At 40.5% G+C, this 18,794-nt stretch overlaps 3 protein-coding genes across 5 annotated transcripts; all 3 read right to left on the bottom strand.

Annotated features, from left to right (window-relative positions):
* Nucleotides 1-584: 584 nt before the first annotated feature.
* Nucleotides 585-10,029, bottom strand: LOC148387765 (dipeptidyl peptidase 9-like). Of its 3 annotated transcripts, none has more exons than XM_088396231.1 (21): nt 9,781-10,029; nt 8,109-8,190; nt 7,305-7,543; nt 6,980-7,092; nt 6,364-6,537; nt 6,039-6,207; nt 5,612-5,722; nt 5,368-5,496; nt 5,217-5,278; nt 5,038-5,138; nt 4,667-4,844; nt 4,304-4,463; nt 4,136-4,215; nt 3,812-3,964; nt 3,591-3,726; nt 3,058-3,203; nt 2,817-2,963; nt 2,571-2,723; nt 1,786-1,928; nt 1,551-1,662; nt 585-1,472 (listed from the first exon to the last, which is right to left on the bottom strand). In XM_088396231.1, the coding sequence occupies exons 2-21, from the start codon at nt 8,162-8,164 to the stop codon at nt 1,380-1,382; spliced, it is 2,655 nt and encodes an 884-aa protein (XP_088252357.1). In that variant the 5' UTR covers nt 8,165-8,190; nt 9,781-10,029; the 3' UTR covers nt 585-1,379. The 3 variants fall into 3 exon arrangements, with proteins under 3 accessions (XP_088252357.1, XP_088252358.1, XP_088252356.1); XM_088396232.1 differs by having other exon boundaries at nt 6,039-6,210; nt 7,305-7,532; nt 9,781-10,001; XM_088396230.1 differs by having other exon boundaries at nt 6,039-6,210; nt 9,781-9,996.
* A 354-nt stretch (nt 10,030-10,383) lies between these two features.
* rps15 (ribosomal protein S15) lies at nt 10,384-12,054 on the bottom strand. The gene is made up of 4 exons (XM_088396234.1): nt 11,983-12,054; nt 11,553-11,638; nt 10,690-10,924; nt 10,384-10,548 (listed from the first exon to the last, which is right to left on the bottom strand). Exons 1-4 carry the CDS (start codon nt 11,983-11,985, stop codon nt 10,435-10,437), a joined length of 438 nt encoding a protein of 145 aa, XP_088252360.1. The 5' UTR covers nt 11,986-12,054; the 3' UTR covers nt 10,384-10,434.
* A 747-nt stretch (nt 12,055-12,801) lies between these two features.
* Nucleotides 12,802-18,794, bottom strand: cnn2 (calponin 2). Its single transcript, XM_088396233.1, has 7 exons — nt 18,627-18,794; nt 16,381-16,502; nt 16,237-16,303; nt 15,616-15,753; nt 15,384-15,500; nt 14,786-14,932; nt 12,802-14,157 (listed from the first exon to the last, which is right to left on the bottom strand). The coding sequence occupies exons 1-7, from the start codon at nt 18,678-18,680 to the stop codon at nt 13,858-13,860; spliced, it is 945 nt and encodes a 314-aa protein (XP_088252359.1). The 5' UTR covers nt 18,681-18,794; the 3' UTR covers nt 12,802-13,857.

Below are 18,794 nucleotides of genomic sequence, written 5' to 3'. Positions count from 1 at the left end.
GATTTTTATGTTTTAATTGGCGAATATAAAAACAAGGAATAAGACGCCAGACACGTTTTAACATAAATGTTTATTAAAAATAATAATATCAAAAGCAAATTTCAAACCAGCAATCTAATGTGAAATTGCAGTAGACATATTGGATAACAATATTTAGGCGTATATAGGTATACACGTTATTTAAAAACGACTATAAGTGTTATCCTACGACACAAGTGTTTACCAGCTCAGTGGCCTAAGAGGAGAGTGTCCGCCCTGAAACTGGGAGGTTGTGGGTTCAAACCCCTGCCGAGTCATACCAGTGACTATAACAATGGTACCCATTTCTTCCTTGCTTGGCACTCAGTGGAAGGGGTTGAAATGGGGCCCCCCCCCCCTGCTGCTCACTTATACTTACAGTCCGAAAATTACGGTAAGTTCAAAAATATCAGAGGAAGTGATAAACAACTGAGGTGATTTGGTTGCATAAGCAAGCCTAACCCTAAGCACAGCAAAAGCGAGAGCAAGCCTAACACAAACCCACTTTGATCATAAAAGTGGATCATTGTTTTTAGACACAACAGATTGTGATTGAAGCTTGTGACTGATTCATCCATTTATTTATTGTCATGTACAAATTGTATTCTGGTGGTACAAAGCTGTTTGTAAGCCTCCAGTGCTCAACCTTCTGCCGGCTGTATTGCAGTAAAAAACAAACAAAACAAAAAAATGGAAAAAAAAAATGCAAATACCGGATGATCAAAGTCAAGAGGAACTTTGGCCAATATAAATTATGTGTTGAGAAGGCAAGCAGATATCTTGAACGATGTAATGTAAGGGGACAGAAAACAGCAATGACTTGGCCTCTGTCAGATTTCATTTAAAATAATAATAAAAATTCATAAAAATATTTCATTTTAAAAGCGCTTAAAACAAGTGGACATGGGAAGAGACTTTCTTCCAATTCATGTTACATACACCGACTCACATTAGGTGTGGAGATTTCTGCTCGTCTGCAATAAACTGTATTTAACACATATATTATGTACTGTATAATGTGTGCAATTATGTATGTAGATTTCCATTTTAATATCCGTGAACTGCTCTTTCCTACTACTGACACAAGTGGGTAAAAGACACCATTTTAAAGCGGGCAGGGTGGCGAGGATGAGGAGGAAGAAGGAGAAGAGAGTGAATATGATCACTCTGTGTGACAGTCTGCACCACCAAATCGCTGCGTTGGTGAACGACAGCACACACTGCACACGAAAGAGAGAAAAATGGTGAAACAGCAACAGACAAATGAGGGGTCACGGGATTTAAGTTTGTGATCGGAGAAGGCGGACAGCAAGTGTCCAGTCGGGCACTGAGCTGGAGAGAGGAGGACATTTTGTATCATTTCAGAGGTATTGTTGTAGAAAGTGCAACAGCATTATCTCATAGTGTTCTCCAGACTCTGGGCAGCGGATACTGTGTCGCTCATTTGGGTAGACCTGCAATGCAGACAGTTACAAATATTATATCATTCACGATTGTTCTATTGTCAATGTCTCTGTGTGTAGAATAGTCACCTGAAGTTGATAGGGCTTCCCAGCACGAATTATCTGTGACACCAAGAAATTGGTGTGGAAAAAGTGCACATTTTCATCTAGAAATCCGTGTAGAATCAGCAAACGGTTGGGCCTGGAATGACAGTAACAATCAATAATGCTCAATTTGTCCGTAAGATTTACAGTCACGTCAATCTTTGACATGCTGATTTGAAAAAGGACAGACATGAAGCGCTACAGAAACAATTAAACGGACTCGCTGGGCAGCTTGTCCACGTGCAGAGCCACAGAGCCTTCCTCGTAGCCCTGCTGGTTGTTTTCAGGCACGTCCATGTAGCGTTCCGTGTAGCCCGTGTCATACGCCATCCATACGGTCACTGGGGCACCTGCAATGGCCAACTGACAGAGGTACAATAAATACAATCAAATTGATACGATAATGAAGTACTTAAAATAAAGCAAAATGACTTTCTTATATGGCATAATGGTATGGGACAGCATGATTGTACTCATGCTGGTGCTCAGCTTCACAAACTCCTGTTTCGATGCCTTGTCAAACACTGACACCATGTGGACAGAAATGGAAACTACACCTATTCTAACATTCACTCATCAAAAAACAGGATAGATTGGGTGAAAGTTCAGAATGCACCTAATATTTACGATAATCTTTAGAGTTAATTTGACCTGTTTCAAACTTTTGAAAGCACATCTTCAACTGTTCAATGTTTCAGAATGTTTTGCACAACTTCACTATTAAAAGCTGAATGGCAAAATTGATAACAGGGGTTTGGACATCCACATCTATGTGACTTTTAAAAGTATATGACTTTTTGAAAAATCTCTCGAAAAGAGACCTTTTAGAGGTATCCTTCTCGTCAAAGTCACAACTTTAATCTTGTTTTTGTGTAACTCTCATACTACTCTACTTGACACCCAACATGCAGACAAGCTGTGGTCTGTATTACGTTTTTTGCTTTGTTGATGTTTTGTTTTGTCTAGACAAAACAGCATCAGCACAAAATATTTAGGCCTTCTAACCTTGAATACGTTCGGTCGCTGGATGAGGCCCATGAGAGACAGGAAGCCGCCGTAAGACCAACCGTGGATCGCTACACGGCTGAGGTCTACAAAGTTAAACTTCTCGGCCACATACTGCAGGCCCTCCACCTGGTCTTCGATTTCCACTTGTCCCTGAGGAAAACAATCCATTAAATTGGCATTAATGGCCACTAAGCTTACATTGACAGTGCTAAAAAGTTATTAAAAACTTTAAATTCAGGTTACCATTTTGTTTTTAAGAGCGCCTTCAAATTCAAGGCCCCTCTGACAAGACCCCCTCCCATCAATGACAACTACAGCATAGCCCAATGAGGCCAGCGTGTTCAGGCGGAGGTACTTCATCCCCTTGAAGGAGTTGTTGACCAACTGCATCTGAGAAAACAAAGACAAGACAGCAGATTTACAGTAAGGACACAAGTGAGTGCGTGACGGCATGGCCCAACAAAGAATGCTTCGAGACACAAACCTGCGGGCCTCCATACACAAAGAGCACAGTCGGATGCTTCCTGCCGGGCTGCAGGTTGTGAGGCTTGTAAACCATGCCGTAAAGCCGGAAGCCAGACTTGCTGGGAAAGTCAAAAATCTCAGGCGGGTTGTAATCTCCTGGGCAACCTGACAGACACACAAATGCACCGTCAAACGTCTGTTTTTGCGCCACTGAATTACACAAACATCAACTTTGACGCAAAGCACTCAATCATGTCAAAATAGTTTGGTGGGCCCTTATCAGACTAAAAATAGCTTTTCATAGTCCTTGATATAATCAACTACACTTTGCCCCAGTTGCTTTGAAATGTAAGTGACGAACGAGTAGGCGACCTTCACACTTAACCAGACAGCTACTGAAGAACATGTGTGAATATATAAGTCTGCCTACTGAGCACACCAACAAACTGCAAGCATGAAATATTTACACATCTATTTGATATTAAATCATAAAATAAGTGGAGAAGTTCAAGTTTCTGAAACAGGGTGACTAAGTTGATAGAAGCTATTTACCTGGCGACTCCATCATGCTGGCCCAGACTTCGGGTGCGGTGTGAAAGGAGTCACCTTCTGAGCTGGTCAATTTGTAGACGTGAACACAAGGAGGCGTACTCACATTACTGTAGTGGCTGACAAAAAAGTCAAAGTTCTGCCAAGCGAGAGAGGAGATACAGCGGAGGAAGTCAGTTAGGTAGCAACAAAGAACTCGGTTAATAATAACTATAATATCTCACTTGACTAACGGAGCAGCTATGAGAAAAACCAGGCTTGGTTAGTCTGACCACATCCCCTGGTGAGTCATAGCTGACCACATACAGGTGATGCTCCAGTGGAGTGTCTCTGGTGCCTTGGAAATACACCAACTTTGTAATCTCATTTACCCAGATCTAATAAAGAGGGAAAACGTGGTAAACTCGAATCAGACTCCAAATTAAAATGGAACAAAAATTGCAGCCATAGTGGATTCTTTTTAAGAGAACGTTGTCTGGGTTCAGTCAATCAAACATGTGAAATTGAATTTGTATCTATCAAACCAAGATGTATGTAGATGATCTTACCTTTGACCCATGCCTGGCAAGCACTTCCCATTCTCCGCTGGTCAACGCAACTTCCTCCTTGATCGTACATTTAAATTGTCCTATTCATTAGGAAAAAAAAAAAAATTCAATAAAAGTTCCCGGCTAAACAATGAGCAAACACAGAAGCATGTTATCACTCATCCTCACCTTCTATGTGCTGGTAATCCTCTGTCCATTTGGAGCAACTAGGTTGTAACAGGGATGTGATTTTATACAGATGACTGTAACCCGTTTTAGTCTCATTAATCCAAATGAAACTAAACTCTTCATCTGACGTTTGAATAAATGAATAAAATGTATCATGGACCTGAAAAAAAGATACACAAATGGTTCATTTACAGACATGGTAAAAATTCAATGCCAATTACTTGACTAATTGGTGGGATAACTGATAGATAATTGATTCTAAAAATATTCATCTCTTTACTTGTGCTACTTTTGTTCTGTGTCTAAAAAAAAAAAAAAAACCTTCACGCACAGAAGGTAAATATAAATACATAAAGGACGTACATTAATCCAGATGTCGGTGGTCTCTTCATAGACTATATATGGTTGTGCGTTAGCAGGGACTCCTTCCAGACTGGCCTGCCTCTGAGCAGGATCATCTGAAACCGGGATGAAGAGAGATGGAGGGAGCAGAACGAGCTGCAGTTTTCTCTGACTGCGGTCCAGCAAAACTGCCCAGCCACTAGGATGAAGGAGGATATACCGTTAGTACTTTCGTAAATCATTTTTTGCAATTTACAGTTCCGAAGCTTGAATGTATTTCATTTAAAAGTTAAAACAACTGAGCTGTACTTAGGTAGTGATTCTTTCACATACCACTAGAGGAAGCCAGCGTACCACACTGAATCTCTTGATAGAACAAAATCAACACCTACTATTTGCCGTCACTTGTCCATCCTACCCTGGCGATGTATTCTGTCCCTGGAAATAAGGAGGTGAAGGGGACGACCAGCTCTTTATCTTGCATGCTCACAATCTGCAGATACAAACAGATACACATTATTAGAAGTGTGTGGTGATGATGACATTGAAGAGAAGAGAACAACTGACTCACTCTGCCTTGACGGTCTGTCTTGATCTCTGCAAGTTTGAGTGTGGCCTGGGGATTTTTGCTACCTAAAAATCCCAAAGTAAAAAGTTCAATTAAGGAGCACTATATACAGTTTGGTGGTGGACTCCAAAGTTGTGTATATGACTGCAAGAACCTGTGCGGGGGTATCTGTATGCATCTGCTTTGCGCTCTTCCAGTGCTGGAGATGGCACATGAATAATTTCTACCTCCGTCTCATCTACCTCCTCATAAAGTAGATACACTGTTTTCACTCCACTCGAATCTAGCAGGAAAAAAAACAACACGTTGGACATGTGCAACTTTTAAAGATAACACAAAAAATACAAAAGATTAGCAACAAAGGACAAATGTTGCTGTCTGAACTTGAATGTGCTGACCTTCCTCTGCTGAGGGATTCCACCAGTAGCCAGTAAAACGATCAAACTCTTCTTGGATGACAAATGTTGCTACACCTGCTGACTTGGGGTCTTCTTTGACGTTATCCACACCTGGAGTTAGGAAAAGGGGAAATTAAGATTAGGATGATTGACACCTAAACATAAACACAAGCTGATCAGAAGAGAACTGACCAAGACTTGCGTGTCCAAACTAAGATTTAAGACTAGATTTAAGTGAGTTAAATTTGAATCAAGAGTGGAAATAAAAGTAAACACCCAAGACCTTGGTTTCACCGGATCATAAGAAATTCTCTCAAACGCGTGTGAAAATGTGTTCCGGTAACCATGCCGAAAATGCTGAAGTGTCAAAACCCGTGCGCTCGCAAATAGAGTCATGCTGTGAACAAAAATAAATGTAATTGTCCACCTTTGTGACAGTAGGTGAGTCTCTTTTCCTCTCCAGTCTTAATGTTAGCTATCCACAGGTCATTATTGTTAATGAACGCTATGAAGTCGGGGTTTCCCGGGCAGATCTTTGGATCCATCCGGGTGCCTGAGCACTGGGTCTTGATCTCAACAGGCTTTACAGGTGCGGACTGCTAAAACCAGAAGACAGGAAAAGAAGTGGGATATTTGAATGTGGAGATAAAGGAAAGACAAAAATGAGTTGAGCCTGATCGGAACACCATTTCTGAATATCTTACAGGATAAATGAATTAAGGAAGATGTCAAACAGAATAACATCTACTCACAATGAGGCCATTGTTGCCTCCGTCGCGACAGTAAAACAGACTATTGCTAGCCTGGAAGAGGAACAGGCCCGTCTGTGTGTGGTAGTCATACGAGGTGATTCCAAATGCGCCGAGGCGTTTACGCTCCCTCAGCAGTTCTTCCTCTCGTGAGTAGGCTCCTTGGTGTGGCGTCGCCTTCAAGCAACAGCATATGCTCAATTAGTATCAACACAAAGACAGATTCCAAGTTGATATAAAATGCTCATGTTCAAATGCCAGTTTTTTTTTTTGTGATTAATATAATTGAGACGACTGGGGTTGCCACCATTGGATTTTTTTTTCACAATCGATTACAGTATTCTATCGATTAATCGATAGAATCGATTAAGTGGATAAAATGTTTCATTCAACTGTAGCACAAAAGCATTCAGGGACTGTCGTAAACTTATAAACATACATTTACATTTCAACACTGACACGCAAGTAGATACAAACATTATGCAGGTTATAGTGGTGCCTTGAGATACAAGTGAGCCGACTTAAGAGTCTGTGAGTGGCCATAGAACGAATTATACTCATAATTATCATATCAGAATTGCTACCAATGCTACACAAACCAAGTTTAGTAGAAATTCACCTGGAAATGATCAAGCATTTGCTTCCATGACAAAACTAAGAGCGCCTCTTTGCGGATCTTCTTTGGGATTTCTGAGTAGAGCAAAGAGTTCTCTCTGCTTCCGTAAGGCATTCCTGACAAAATACACAGAAAAAGACACTAAGGCCCTTTCAACTCCAAACAGGGACGAGGGGAATTTTAATGATGCGATTGTTTTCATGTCATGAGTTTATATTTGTGCTGCACCGGGAGAGAGAACATGACTTGGGGTCAATACGTTAAAAAGAAAAACAGCATAAGGGAGCAATTGAAGGAAAGCACAACTTAAAAACGTCATGAAACCAACCGAGGTAATATAACCGGTGGGAATGGGGAGCGTTGTCATCCTTCTTCTGCACGAACTGGAAGTCATGTGGAGCCTTGTTGGCGATCATGCCCGAGTACTTCCTGCTACAATGGATGATGTCACGGAGTCCTTCCCACGAGTGTTTCTCCACAAAGAACTGAGAGGGCACGTCCTCCATCTCCACCACCTCTGTGCTGTCCGATAGGTCGTCCACAGCCGTCATCTTAACTGTAACACAGCTGAACGTTCAAAATGACGCATTCAGGATTAGTGAGGCCCAAACTAATTTGAACTCACTTGCTCTTTGTAATCTATCTCCTCCATAGTTTGGTCCAGGGTGAAACTATCACCACCGTGAAATCTCTCGTCATTATTCTTAGCATATTGAGTAGTCTATGCAATAGATATTTAATTACTTGCATATTGAGCAGCCAGACCCTTTTCATACATAATAAAATCTATTTATTGTTTACAATTTACATTTGACTCCTGAGAAATATTCACTAGAGATGGACGAGTACAGATAACAAGTGTTAGTATCAGGCCAACAGCGGCCTGATTTCAAGGTATTGAGTACTCGCAAAAGCAGCCGATAGCAGTCACTAATGCTAGTCACTGGCGCACCCTTGCGGCTTTACTACTATTCAAAAGTAAATGTCATACATGGATAACAAAGTGCTTTTCTAAATGATCTACATTGTTAAACACCAAAACATTGGAGTGCTTGTCTTTGGAGGTGCCACTGTAACTACATCGATTAGACCAACTATGTTAAATAGCATGAGTAAAAATGAGAAACTATACCTTTTCCAGATACCCTCTTTAGTCTCGCAAATCTTGACCTTCTTGACTCTATGCATTCACCGGTCAACGCGCCTCCCGAAGCCTACAAAATGTGAGCAGCAGGTACAGCTGTGAAATTCCTCAAATAGTATTCACAATCACACAATTGTCTGCTTTTTTTTTTTCTTCAAGCAGATAAGTCAAGCTTTTAAAAATAGCGTGTTTTTCCCCCTGTTTCTTTCTGCTGCATCAATTCAAAGAACATGCCCCGAACAAAAATGAAAAGCACAAAGTAAAGCCTTCACCAAGATGTTCTGCATCACAGTGGATCGGAAGCAGTAAATATTGTGACTAAAAGTCATTTTCAAATATGGTTATCTTTGGGTGAGGCTACAATATTTGTCTTCAACTCTGCTAGAAGCAAAGTACACTGTCCAGGCAATTCTCTGCATTCCTTTCTTCATAATCTGAGTTGGCAAAGGAATTAGTGAGAGAAAAACTGAAGAAAACATGTACTGAATACTCGGGAGGAGAAGTGCATTAGCAAGTGCTAGCAAGGTGGTTCTCAAAGTGTGATACACAAAAGAATTACTCGACGAAATGTGCAAACTGTACATAATAAAATAAAAAATAATTACATAATTGTTTAACCCAGGACGAAATATGTGACAGAAAGTGCAATTGCGGTGTCCTGTAGCCACTAGTTAATGCTGTAAACCAAAACAGTGCAGCTCAGCCTCTGTCTAACAAAAATCATGGCTGAGAATATGCTTTTGGGGCTATGTCAAACTAATTTCACATTCAGGGGCTGTTTCATAACAAAATTGTTCTCAACGTCTTTAAAGGTGGGTGGGAAAATAAAGGTCACAGGGTTACAACAGTCGAGATCGTTGTTTACCTATTGGATATTATGAAGAATGTTAAAAATCACTGTGCTGGGATATGACAGTCCGTTCAATTGTGATGGGGTAATTTCAATATGTGCTATACCCAACATCAAATTACTCAAATTCTTTAATAAAACCGGTGAATGTTGACTGAGTTTGCGCTGTCACCCGATGTCTATAAAAAGGACCAAACGAATGAATGTACAACCTTCGCCTTTGTACAATGTACACCTGCACTATTACTTCACAACTTCTGATCGAATCACTTTCTTACGATGTGACAGAGAATATTATGGTTAATATGAATGAAAATAAACGTGAACAAGAAACGGCAATCATCATGATTATAAACGTCCGATTTTCTTTTCTTTACATAGAACGAAATATTTGTGGTCAAAGTGTCAAACCACTACTGGCGGCACTAAATTGCAGCAATATTGCTAATTTGAAGAGGCTGTCGAGCAAAGATCTTTGTTCTCTGGTTTTATTTACTGACACATCGGGAGAACACCGGTCAATTCAGATCCCGGTGTTGAACATTGGGCACTGGAAACAATCAGATTTAATCTGGCAGCGGGTGGTAAAACCGCAACTTGGTTTCAAAACGGAGTAGAGAGTGAATCTCTGTTTCTTTTCATTTGACAGCACCGTTCTCTTCTGTTATTTAGGCTACGAAGCTATCTTGCTAACGATTGCTTTAGCCCCAAGCTAGATGGCCGATTGCTAATGCTAGCGGGTTCGGGTTTGCATTTAAAAAAAACGTACACCGTCTGTTATGAAACAAACCATAAAATGAAATTACTTACCAAACCACCTACTGTTTGTTATGCCGAGTAGGAGGCTTTACTAGCTTGTTGTCAATATTTTAAACCAGCTAAAGGTTGTGGCCATTGCCCAAAGTGGCCACACAAAATTGTAGCTTGCTTTCAGAGTGGAAATGGGGCGGAACCATGGGTGGGAATGGCACTGTACACACCCGGGACGTTTTCAGGAAGGCACTTCGCCACTCCCGATGGGTCATCATTGTCGGCGTTACTAATCCCACTCGTGACTCTTCATTCTGTAGCTTCGCCGTGGCGCAACACCGTTTAGGACGTCAGTTGAATAAATGTTCAGCGGCATTTAAAAAAGGCGTTGGGTGTAACAGCAAAATGTGTCGTTAGTTGGAGCAGCTTCCCACTCAGTCCGATCAATTGAATATTCAAAATGTGACATAGTATGCAGCTGAATGACACCATAGAAAAAAAGTGCTTCAATTTGTGCACGTCAGACAGTAAGCAAAACATCTTGTTTGTTCCCAAGCATCTTTTTAAGGATATTTCTCAAGACAGATTTAGGAAGAATTCTCATCAAAAAGAGAGGAAATCAATGAAGGTGTCAAACATGGATTAAAAAGTCAAGCAGACAACTTTTATGGAGCACCCATTTTTGTTTTTATTTATACAAAGTGTATAGCCATTTTACTTCAGAGGGATAAAACGGGAAGAGTGTGTGGCTCCAATACCGGGACGACCGTGCTTGACTGGTTTGTAGGTGATGGAGAACTCACCCAAGTAGTGGCCACACATCTCAGGCTATGGGCACAGAAAGCTTTATTTAGTAATGTGGCAAATGTCATATGAATGAATGTTTGCACAATACAATGTCATAAAACTAAACAAAGACCACGCAACCAGTTCCACGCATTTGCCCACTGCTGGTTGCCAAAAACTCACCTTGATTTCAACCTGGTTGAAGGTCTTTCCGTTGTAGACACCAACCATGGAGCCGACCATCTCGGGCAGGATGACCATGTCTCTCAGGTGGGTCTTCACCACCTCTGGCTTCTCCATGGGTGGAGCTTCCTTCTTGGCCTTGCGCAGACGCTTCAGGAGGGACTGCTGCTTACGGCGCAAGCCGCGGTTCAGCCTCCTCCGCTGGCGGGCGCAGTACAGCTGCATCAGCTGCTCACTACACAGGCAAAGAAATTGTGACTTTTACCATTTGTGCTACAAGTCACTGGCAAAACATTGTACTACTTGTCAAGACTATGTCCTGTAGTGTTTATGTTGTCAAATGTCAACAGAAGAGAAAAAGCGACAAAAATCAGCAGTCATTATCTTTGTTTTTTGGCATGTTAGCAAAAAACAAGGTCGAATTTTAAACAGCTACTACCGACCAGGCCCTAGTATTGACAACCATAATGCAAAACCAATGCTATGATTTACACTGTGTTGTTTACACTGCATGAGGCCACTAGACTTGTGTACTTCGTTAGTTACAAAACTTCAACTGAGAATAGCCTTAAAAAACAGCTTGCTGCAAGAAATTAGCCTCTTTTGTTGATCTGTCAAATTGTTCCTTGTCATGACGTAAGCAACTTGCTGACATTGTCTAGTGCTATTTGTTTTTTCCAAATCTCAATGCAATTAAAATCCAGCGAGGGAAGCCTCACATTTCATGGAAGTTTATCTCTTTTTTCTTTCCAAGGAGGAAATTATGCGGACAGTTGGTGCAAAGGCCAAAGTGGCAGCCGTGACACAAATCAAAACAAGTGCAAAATAAATAAAGAAAAAAGTCTTTGCAGTGTCCAACTTACTAGGACATGTCCAGAAGCTGATCCAGATCAACACCCCTGTAGGTGAATTTCCTGAAGGTACGCTTCTTCTTGATCTCTGCATCCGCCTGGAAAGGCAAACGGATGGATTAAAAATTTAGACATACAAGAAAATAATACAAGTAGCCGTTTCATTTATAGGTTAAAGTAAGGCGGAAATGAAACGTAAACCTAATGCGGATACATTACAGTTACAAATGATCGCAGCTAGCATTTAGCCTAGCACGGCCCGTCACGTAACCAAAGAGCCAGTGAACACATTTGACCAATATGAATGATCAACATTTAGGACTGGGGGGTTGTCAACAGTATCAAACAATCGAACGCTACATTCGTTTGCCCACAACATTGTCAGAAGAGGCCAGATGCATTCAGATGGATTTTAGAAACTTAGCGGTGAGTTAGCACCTACCATCTTGCCAAGAGTTCCGGGGGAAAGGGAGGCGTGAAATCTCGTTCGTCCTCATATCGCGCGATGTCAGTCACATCCGGCCCTTTTTTTTATGGTGGCGAGACCAGCAGGTGGCAGCAAAGCTCTATAAACACAGTTGGCATGGCAACGAATGTGCAATTTATTTATTTTTTCCCCTTCTTTATCGAGAATATATGTCTCTATCAATAGATGCAATAGAACTTTAATGGATACACATTTTACATAGTGACAGTTTCATACACTAATGGCTGCACTGTATTGCAGTTGTTATTTTTACTGTTGATAATATTGTACTTTCAACTCGGCATTTATTATCAAAATGTTGCTGTGGCATTAGTAGAATAAAATTTTGCCATAAGCCATTAAGCATGTCATGATCTGATTTTTCCATTGTTTAACGTCTTTAATTGTACCTGAAGGATGCTGTTTGTTTGTACCTTGTCAATTCTGCATGATTACAAGTGTATTTCCACATTAGATGAATAATTTATATATCTATCAAATAAGACGTGTAGTATAAAATTGACAGCAGTTTAAGAGCTCAAGTTCTTACAGAAGACATCTGACACATGCTGGACATTTCAATCACTTAAGTGGTGATGACTAAAAAAATTAATTTGAATTTTGTCAAAGTGAGAACACATTTTGCTGTTTTCCAGTACAACTGTAACGTAGGATGCAACGACAACAAAAATGACGTGCGAGTCACCTCTGATGAGTATGGAAACCCGCCAGTTTCATGAGTCATGACTGAAGACCATTCCAATAGTGATAAATAGTACACTAAACCACACTGAATAATGAATACATATTTATTAAATTGTATCAACAAAACAACTACACTTGCTAATTTATTCTGTACACTTAGATAAAACTAAAAAGCATCATAATACAGGTAATTCAATTAACAGGAATTACAATGCATATTCTCTCAGATTTACTAAAGCATTAAAAGCCAATTAAGAGTTCTTGTAGGGGTTTTTTTGTTCTAGGTGTACTTTATAAATTAGCAGGTATGTTTTTAGGTCAATTAGTTTTTCCACCGGTAACAATAACTCGTAAAACAAAACAACCATTTTATACTTCAAATGTTATTCAGTACACGTTGTAGAAAAACAAGCCAGATTCAATTCACGATTGTGTATAAATAGCAGAACTGACCACTTGGTTTACACTTCAATGTAAAAGGAATGTTTCACTTGCTATACAAAATATCCAGTATTCATACTTGGAATGTTCAAAAAATGTATTGATTCATATTTAATCACCACCCCCTTCTTCTGTCAAACAGGTTGAACTGGTTATACAGCCAATGAAAATGTATACTGTACTGTAATATAAGAAAATGAAAACCGTGTGAACAAAAGACAATTTCTCTCTTGGAGAACTGATTATTGTCTGACATGACACCTGTAACATCCCTAGAATTATTTTTTTTTTATGTGCAGGTGTTTTAATCTAAAGTACAGATATCCAAGAAAAATATGGTGCCTTTAAAATGTCCCTACGCACAACTAAGATGTGGTAAAACACTGGTGAACAGGAAATTTGGCACACAAAAAAAACTCCCTGGGATACAAAACTAAATACAAAGAGCCAAATTGGCTTTTGTAGTCACTTTCCAGATACAACTAAAATCACAAATACAGTTCTTTTTGATATGTGTAGTAACAACCAGGGGGTAAGAGAAACTCAAATACTATAAGGATATGACCACCATCCTTGGGATATAAAACTAAAAACATCTGCCTTAAGTATTTTTCCTTTTTTTCTTTTTTTTTTTGCAGGGCATGCCTCGATTTACACCATCTCTCTCCCCCTCTTTTAGCAAACTTCCTTCTTTCCCAACCCCTTTTAGTAATCCGTCCCGTCATCCCTGTACACCTGCTCCTCCTCATGGTAACCCTGGTAACCCTCATCTTGGTAATCTGGAATGTATGCTCCGCTTGCTCCATTAGTTTCATCTGTGACTTCGCCGCCCTTGGTACAGTACTTGGCGTCATAAATCTGCCGGCCCAGGCCAAAGTTCTGGCCGCTCTGATTGGCTCCCTGGCTGTAGCCCATCTGGAGGGACATGGTGCTGTTGTCGCACTTATCCGTGGCCATTTTGTGGTCATAAATGGCGCGTCTTGTTCCCGGCGCGGTCATCCCGGCCTAGAAACAAACGCATCAGTAAGCTTCTCAAGAACACCAACGTCATTTTTTCCATTTCCTGGATTGTGTTGTTCACTGATGACAAGTGTGCGCTTCTCCCACCGCCCCAAAAAAAGCACATCCCTTTATTCAAGACCCAACATGACATCTGCAGCTCATGGCAGAGGAATGACCGCCTCAGAGCATTTTCCAATTGCAGTCTCACAATTCTCATTTTATGACCTGCTGTGAATGCTGCGTCTTCTTTCCCAGTCAGTCACAAACAGAAGCACTGACCTACATTTACAAACTAACTTCTAATTCCGTGGACCAGGGTAGGACCAGGCTGGCCCGTAAATAGAAAAGAAAAAAAATTACACGTATAACTGACGCCCATTGGGGGACAAAACTTGTTCCATCCATCTTCAACTAGCAAAACACATCCGTAGCAATCTACAAACATTATTACATTAAATAAATCAGAATCATGACGTATTTTATTTACATGTTTTTGTGCTCAGGTTATTAGCTAAAAATTTATTCTGCTACAGATGTGACACAGTTTATATTGTATTTTTGCAAAGCATCGATGGTTTCTTTAATGATAGATTAACTTGGGGAAGTCCCCACCTACTGCATCTTCGCATACCTGGCTTGCCCCTTTGTTGGTTCCCATTTGCAGACTGATTGTAGTGTTGTCCATAGGGGGCAGCATTTGACTTTTGGGATCATACAAATGCCTCCTGGTGCCATATGCATTCATACCTGCCTGGCTGGCACACTTGTTGGTCCCCATCTAAAAAGGACAAACAAAAATAGACATATAAGTTTACCATGAAGGGTTTTCTAAAGTTAAGTTCAATATGCGGCTTGGCTCAGAAAAAGTTGGGAACATATTTCCGCAGTGTATACACATCACCTAAACTAAAAAAAAAAATTTTTTTGTTTTCCTCTGTAAAAATGTCGGTCAGGTGTCACAGCACGTCAAGTCCGGAGAGCCCTCTTACATGCTTCTTAGCGCCTAAAGCAATGATAACAAAGAAAGCCTTAAGAAGCAATACAATGAGGAGCTCTGACAGACAAGTATGCAGTGACATGAGATCATGACGATCTGTGCTTTCACAACAGTTTCACACATACGGGGAACATTTTGTAGCTTTAACGCAGCGTTGTTGTTGTTGAAGGAATACTACATCAGTTGTTAGTATTTTAAAAAGAAAAAAACAAGGTTATTAAATGATTTCTACCTGGAGGCCAATAACACACTGTCCAGCCTTCATCTTCTCCTCATCAAATGTCCTCTTCTGCTTGGCTGCATATTTCACGCCAATATCGACCCGGGACTGGGCGCCGTTGGTCTTGGCCTGTCCAAAGAAAACAAGGTCACGGTGCATCATTCGGCAGGTTATTGCTTCAGTTGTGTTGGGAATTGTTTGCCAGTCTGGAATGTTGTTGCAATGTCAGAACGGCAACACTTACCATACTTGCCAGCGCCAGCAGGGTGGTCTGTAACTGCGTCTTGTTGCCGTTCTCAAACACATCGTTGGCCTCAAAGGTGTCATGCGGCTTAAGGCCGTACGCTTTGATCGCCGTGATGAAGTTGGTCAAGTTCTCAAGCTAAACAAAAAATAAAATAAACCAAAATCAAAGAATGAAGATTAGTGTCTAGTGTGGAAAATGTTTCTGCCATTTGGCACCCTTTAGATCCATGGGCGTTTCTAACCCATTTTTGGGGGGTGCTCAAGCACCCCAAATTGAATCCCAGCCCCCCTAAAATTTAAGAAATTTGGTTCATTTTTTAATATATAATACATCCTTTCAAAACAAGCTACAGAAGTGTATTTCCACATAGTACAAAAGTAAAGTATTCATTAAAATATACTCATGCAAAATTGGTGTAACAAAATTTGAGTCACTGCCAAAATGTTGGTCCTATGACTATGAATATGCTTGGGATCTTTTTGTCCTCCTTTAAAAAAAACGGGAGTACCTTGTACAAAGTACAATGGTGCTCTACATAGTCCCAGGTCACAAGATGCAATTATGTAATTGACATCACCGCACTAAATTAATATAAAAATGCATCATCCACCCACTCACCTGGTGCCAATTGTGCGACGAGTTGTTGATATTCTTCACAGAACCAGGCCGGAGTTTGTTAATAAGCCTGTGAGAGAATAAAAAAGTAGTTGAAGCGTCTCAAAAGGCGGCGACAACAAGGGAGGTTTTGTTATCTCTGCTTACTGGCACAGAATGACTCCATTTTTGAGGCCATTATGGAAGTCAGGGCCAATCTTGGCCCCGGTCAGATCCTCGATCCAGATCCTCAGCTCCTCCTCCTTCTGGAGGTCGTATTTCAGTGCAATCTGTCCAGGAAGACGGGTCAAGAGGCCATTAGAATTCCTTGGGAAGTGATTTTTTCCCCCCTCTCCCTCATTTATAATTGTTTCTTGTCACCGAGTTGGTTCCCTATGTCAGGACGGTCATAAAGACGTATTTGATGCAATAAAAGTTTATTATGACTGGATATCGTGCTTCACGGTCATCGCCTCTATTCCCCTTAGCCTCCGTAACACTATGCCTAAACATAGATTTGTCATTTTTTTCAAGAGCTGAACATTTTTAAAGAATAAAATAACTGTTAACCCCCCTCACCCCCTTCCACACACACACTCACACAAAGACAAGAAAGATATCCTGTTTACTAAACTGCTAAACTCACCTGAGAGTAAAAGTAGAGAGGGTGTGTACGAATGGCTTCATGGTACACAAGGTTTTGTTTTTATTGCAAGTTAAAACCGAATCGTGTTGTGTATACATAAGGGAGCAATTCAAGGGAAGCATTATAAACATAGAACAGGTATGCTTTTCTGCTTTCCACACCCACCGCTATAGTGAAGGATAAAACAAATGGTCAATCTCCCTCAGAGAACCAAAGTAAATGAAAGCATGAGCTAGAAAATAACCACACAAGCACACATTTTACTGCCTAAATTACAATTTACTAACCCCCTAACAAGAAAACAAACATTGGTTATTTCAATTACACTCAAAAAGCCCTATAGACGTGATTTCCAAAGACATGTTGAATGCCAAGAATGCAATCAACATGGGGTCTTAATAGCATTTTGATGCTGTTGGAAACTTGTCAGGAGTGGCTTTAAGACAAAAAAAAAAAAAAAAGCAGAAAGGGAGTATGGAGGGGGTGAATTCCTGACACTTTACAGCGTAACTGCTACGTCATTGATGGCAGGAAATACCAAAGTCGGCGGCTATAGGCCTCCTCCCTTCAACGTTGCATGCCGTTTAAAGGTCTTTGAGTCTGTCCACGTTTGGTGAGGACGCAAGATTTAGTTTCTTCAGCATGATGCACATGGGGAGTAAAATTGGATTTCCGTTTTGGATGAATTAAGTATTTAACTATATGCATTTCATCATAACTTCAAGGAGTATAATTGAAATTATTTAAAATTGCACACCCTCCCAAATTTTGGGGGAGATATTTTGTTAGTTGCTAATGATTGTGGCAAGTAAATTGATCCAACTTATCTACTAAATGGTCAATTGATCTTTGTCATCTATAGTATTGATCCATCAACTGTATCTCGTATACTAAATCTATCCAAGGTACTGTATTGATCTCTTAGCAACTATATAATTAGAGCCATCTAAAATGCCAACAGTATATGATTGGTATTATGCAGTAAAAACATATGGTGGTAAAGAAATATTATCTCCGGCATCAGCTTTGGTATTTTAAGTGGATCCGGATGGTCAGGGGGGAACTTTAGCACACTTTCTCCACACAAACGCACTATTTCACTCCAGAAGTTTCCAACAAGGAAGGTCACTTGGGAGACACATTCCACACCGGGCCTTCCTTGAGCTGAAGGAAAAAAACAAGTAGTCGAAAAGGACGGGGCTCACCGAGAAAAGTAAAGAGCAAGAACTCTGAATATGATGTGGTAGAATTGTTCATGATTATTCCATATTTATTTAACGAATAAATAAATTGGTCAGGTCTAACGGCTGAATTGCGCATTGCGGTGATAGGAGTCACAATGCGGACGTGCAATATGCACAGGGGATCAAAAATGCTCAAAAGTGACTTTAAATCTGCCACAGCGACACTTTTGCCAGAGACAACGCCCAAATGCTGCTTTGAACACACTTCTGCGCAACTGATTTTTTTATTATTATTAGTTTAAGGGTACTATTTTAATAATAGATGCGTTATCAAACTGAATGCATTTTCCCAACATAATCGCACATTTCTAGTAAGTTACGTTTTTAAGGGAATACTTTTTAATGGCGTGTAGACTTTAGTTTCTCATCTACCTCAACTAAAGACACGCATCAAAATGGAGGCTCAGCAGACGTGCGTACCGAGAAAAGCGCAAAAAGAAAGAAGATGCGCAAAAACTTTCATGCAACTCACACTGGTTTCATTCTTACAGCAAAATAAAATGAAAAGCAACAACTCTACGCACCTTGTTTCTGACTTCCGCGGTTAAGCCGTAAGCAGGACCTTTGTTGAAGCTCATTGTGAGGGTTTATTTGTCCAAACGAGTCAAAAACAAGCCGTTCTCGATTTTTAACGTGAGGAAAATAACTTGGCCGTGGCAGGAGGTTGGACTAAATACTTCCTTTCTTTTTGA

Source organism: Syngnathus floridae, chromosome 14 (genome assembly GCF_059516105.1).
Source record: "Syngnathus floridae isolate MCC-2025c chromosome 14, RoL_Sflo_1.0, whole genome shotgun sequence".
Classification (NCBI taxonomy): Eukaryota; Metazoa; Chordata; class Actinopteri; order Syngnathiformes; family Syngnathidae; genus Syngnathus; species Syngnathus floridae.
Note: the sequence above shows the minus strand (reverse complement) of the source record. Positions and strands in the feature narration are given on the sequence as shown.